Source organism: Phytophthora sojae (assembly GCF_000149755.1).
Source record: "Phytophthora sojae unplaced genomic scaffold PHYSOscaffold_9, whole genome shotgun sequence".
NCBI lineage: Eukaryota > Oomycota > Peronosporomycetes > Peronosporales > Peronosporaceae > Phytophthora > Phytophthora sojae.
The window spans coordinates 2,864,910-2,868,255 of NW_009258123.1; the positions used below are offsets into that span (position 1 = coordinate 2,864,910).

The 3,346-nt window shown below is 55.6% G+C and overlaps 1 protein-coding gene across 1 annotated transcript; it reads left to right on the forward strand.

Moving 5' to 3' along the window:
• Positions 1-2,514: 2,514 nt before the first annotated feature.
• PHYSODRAFT_522173 (hypothetical protein) lies at positions 2,515-2,685 on the forward strand (the record flags this gene model as incomplete). The annotated part of the gene is made up of 1 exon (XM_009536825.1): positions 2,515-2,685. A coding segment is annotated over one exon (171 nt), but the record flags the coding sequence as incomplete, so codon positions are not given.
• Between the last annotated feature and the right edge of the window lie 661 nt (positions 2,686-3,346).

A 3,346-nucleotide genomic window follows, 5' to 3' on the forward strand; every position in this document is an offset into this window, starting at 1 on the left:
GCCACACCACATCAGCGCGTTGTGTCCGAGCATTAGCTTCAAGTGGCTACGCTACCGGATGTGGTCAACGTGTGCAAAACCTCCACGAGGCGCCAGCGCGCTGTGTCCGAGCATTAGTTTTAAGTGGGATAGCTTCACGTCGTGGACATAAAGCGTGGCTGAGATTGGTGGTCATATTGTGACCATGTATGGAGGCGTGGTTTGTATGTGTGTGTATCAATCTCTACTTACATGCAAAAGCGTTCTAGCAGCTATTTGTGTTTGGAAGCACGGTACGGGTAGGTTCCAAGAACCCGACGGCTCCTGCCTGAATCCTCGCACCAATAGCGGTGTCCGGACGACCGGATAGTAGTGAAAGCTGGGCTCTACAGGCTTCAACACTCGCGAGGAAACTGTGAGGAACGAGTGATCGCCATCTCGCGTTTTCTTCGTGCTTGCTCGGCTCACAAAAACCGGAATGATAAGGTCAGCTCCGTTGTTACCTCGTGCAAACACTCCTGCAGCTCGATGTCCCAGCAAAAAAAAACACAGCGTTTCTTCCGTTGGCCTCTTGTGGCAACTGCACAAAATGAAGATCAGGTCAACGATATACTTTAGTTTCAGCTATTAATGCTACTTGCAAGTGACACGGCGCTCGAACTTAAACGCAAAGTGCAGGAACACCTCAAGGGAAAGGAGTTCGACTTCCCTCTACACGATAATCCATTTTGCATGAAGTGGACGCTAATCGTCATCCCCTCGAGCGGCATGGCAAAGTTTGGAACCTCTTCAAAGAGGTTGCTGCAGATTACCCCCAGATGAGTCACGGGACATCTCAATTGGTATAGGAGAGGTTTGCAAGAGGCATAGGCTCGGCGTTGATGTATCACACATGTGACTATGGGGCGGTAAGGAACAAATGTTTCAAGCATGGTGGTGGTCTGCGGTGTGCATTCCAAGACTGCGAATCGAGGGCACCAGCGTGGCTGGTGCGCAGACACAGTGGTGCAGCGCAGTGTTCAACCAAAGTGTGGTGTAGGGAACATCAAGTTTTGTGTCACACTCCACGGCCGCAGTGGAACAACGTACCAGGAGCCAAGTACTACTCGGCGGGATGACCGTCCGCCGAGCTCAGTGGGCAAGAATGCGCTGGTGGACGACCGCTGAACTCGGCTGATGGTGTCAGAAACTCAAGGCACACCGGCTTCGACCTGGTGACACGTGGCAGGCCCAGTGATGAAGACCCAGCCGAGTTCAGGAAGGCACTGGACACACTCAGCCGAGATCATGGGGAGTTCAAGCCGCCGAGCTCGGCTAAACGGTACCATGTACCGTCCGATACGGTAACCAGGCTCAATTGAGTCCGGGAGTCGCGCAGTCGAGTTCACGGGTCGCTCCGCCGAGTTCGCGGGTCGCTCCGCCGAGTTCACTGGGTTATCCGGCTCAGCCGAGTTCACCGGCTTATCCGGACACTTTATCCGGCTCAGCCGAGTTCGAAGAGTTATCCGGACGCCTTATCCGGACCAGCCGAGCTCAAGCGTCGCTGCGCTCAGCGAAGGGTCGGCCGAGATCCAAAACCACCCACTTTCATTTGGTATTTGTATAGGATCTTAGGAATAGTAGAGGCGCCCCTTCAGGGCGCCCGACAGAGATAACAACCAAACAGAGCAGAATTTTCTAGGTCCACAACACGTGCACGCGCTTCCAGTAAGTCCCTGCACGGGCCGGATTATGTCTGCTGTCAGCACCCGAGAGGCATAGCTTGTAGGGTGTTGACTGGTAGCGCCAAGAGATTAAGGGCGGCCCGGGTTGGGCGCTGTCTCGCCAAGCGCGAAGGAAAAGTCTCGCCACCGCAGCGAGCCGGTGTTCCCGTACGTCCCGGGCACTGATTGCTGAGTCGAGAAGCCTTTGCTCTCGGCGACCCGTAAAAGCCTGCGAGGGCCGTCGTCCGTCCTTTGGCGGAGGGCACGGGATTTCTAATTCCGGAGTCAGGTAACTCAGCTGGCTTCCGTGATTGACTGGCTTGGGGTACTTGGTCTCGGCGAGGACGAGACATCACTGTCCCGGAAGGGCCGAACCGCTGGGGTACATCTCAGCGCAGGCCAACATGGGCCGACTAGCTCGGCTGTTGTTGTGTTTGTAGCTACGGTGCCACATCTGACGATTTTGTGCGTGCTACTACACCACAACTGGTGCCGCGACCTGGGAGCAGGGTGGTTTGTTTTCGTTGGTACCAAGTCAACCAAGTTTCGAGTACTGAGCAAGATGGTCAAGGGGAGATCTTTGCCGAGCTGGGCCAGCCCAGCGACGGCTGGGGGTTCGCTTCACACGAAGCCGAACTCAGCTGGCGGAAGGATCGCCGACATGACGATGGAAGCGGTCCCAACCGTTCGGTTTGGCAACATCCGCACCCAAGACCGATGAAGAGATGGAAATATCGGAGATTATGATGAAGAATGGAAGAAAGCCGAGTTGCTCAGCGGGGTAGCTGAGTTCTCGCTGCATGTTGGGCGCATGGAGAAACCTTGACGAGCCCAACAAAACCTCGCAGCCGAGCTCGGTGACGATGCGGACGACGACAGTCAAGCCGTCGCTCCAGGGGACCGTCCGCCCCTGATACAACGAGCGACGAGGGCATCCAGCGCGAAATGCCCGAGTTGGGATTCGATGCCGAACGTCTCGTGGGAAACCTTTCCATTCGACTAGGGGCAATCGAATAAATGTGAAACCCGTCTGCAAATGGTGCAAGTTGCAGATGCGGTCTAAGGCTATTGCACCAAAGTGATGATCCGCCGACTTAGGGAAGACAGCAGGCTGGGTCGAGTCGAAGAATGATACTGCGTCAACTGTATGGATTATATGAATTACATGATATCGAAATGGAGTGAGCGAAGATGGAGCTGGAAAGCAAGAAGCCCATTCGCCGGGTTAGCGTTGGAGTCGGCGCGAAGTCTCAGCCGAGTTGCCGAGCTGAGCGGTTAAGCCCAGCTGGCCTGACAACGACCCAGTGAAGAAGCTAAGGAAGGTGATGGTGCGTCTGCACAGATTGAGCGAGTCAGCCGTCGATGCCGAAGCTGTGTTGACTCGTCACTGGGTCCGTGAACACGCTACCCACTGGGGCACTGTGTGTGATATGCGGCGGTACGATCGACACCCTTGGGAACGACCGCCGGGACCTCCGACCAAGTCGATGAACGATCTTCCCGTTGTGCGCTCAAGCTGAATTGGAGCGCAGGTGTGCTGACGCGGAGCTGTGCTGATATGGAGCCACGCTCAAGCAGGAAAGCCGAAGCGAAGTCGAGTTCGCACGATGTTCCAGTGAGGTCGTAATCACTCCATGTTACCGAGAGGCGGCTAGCCGAGTCGG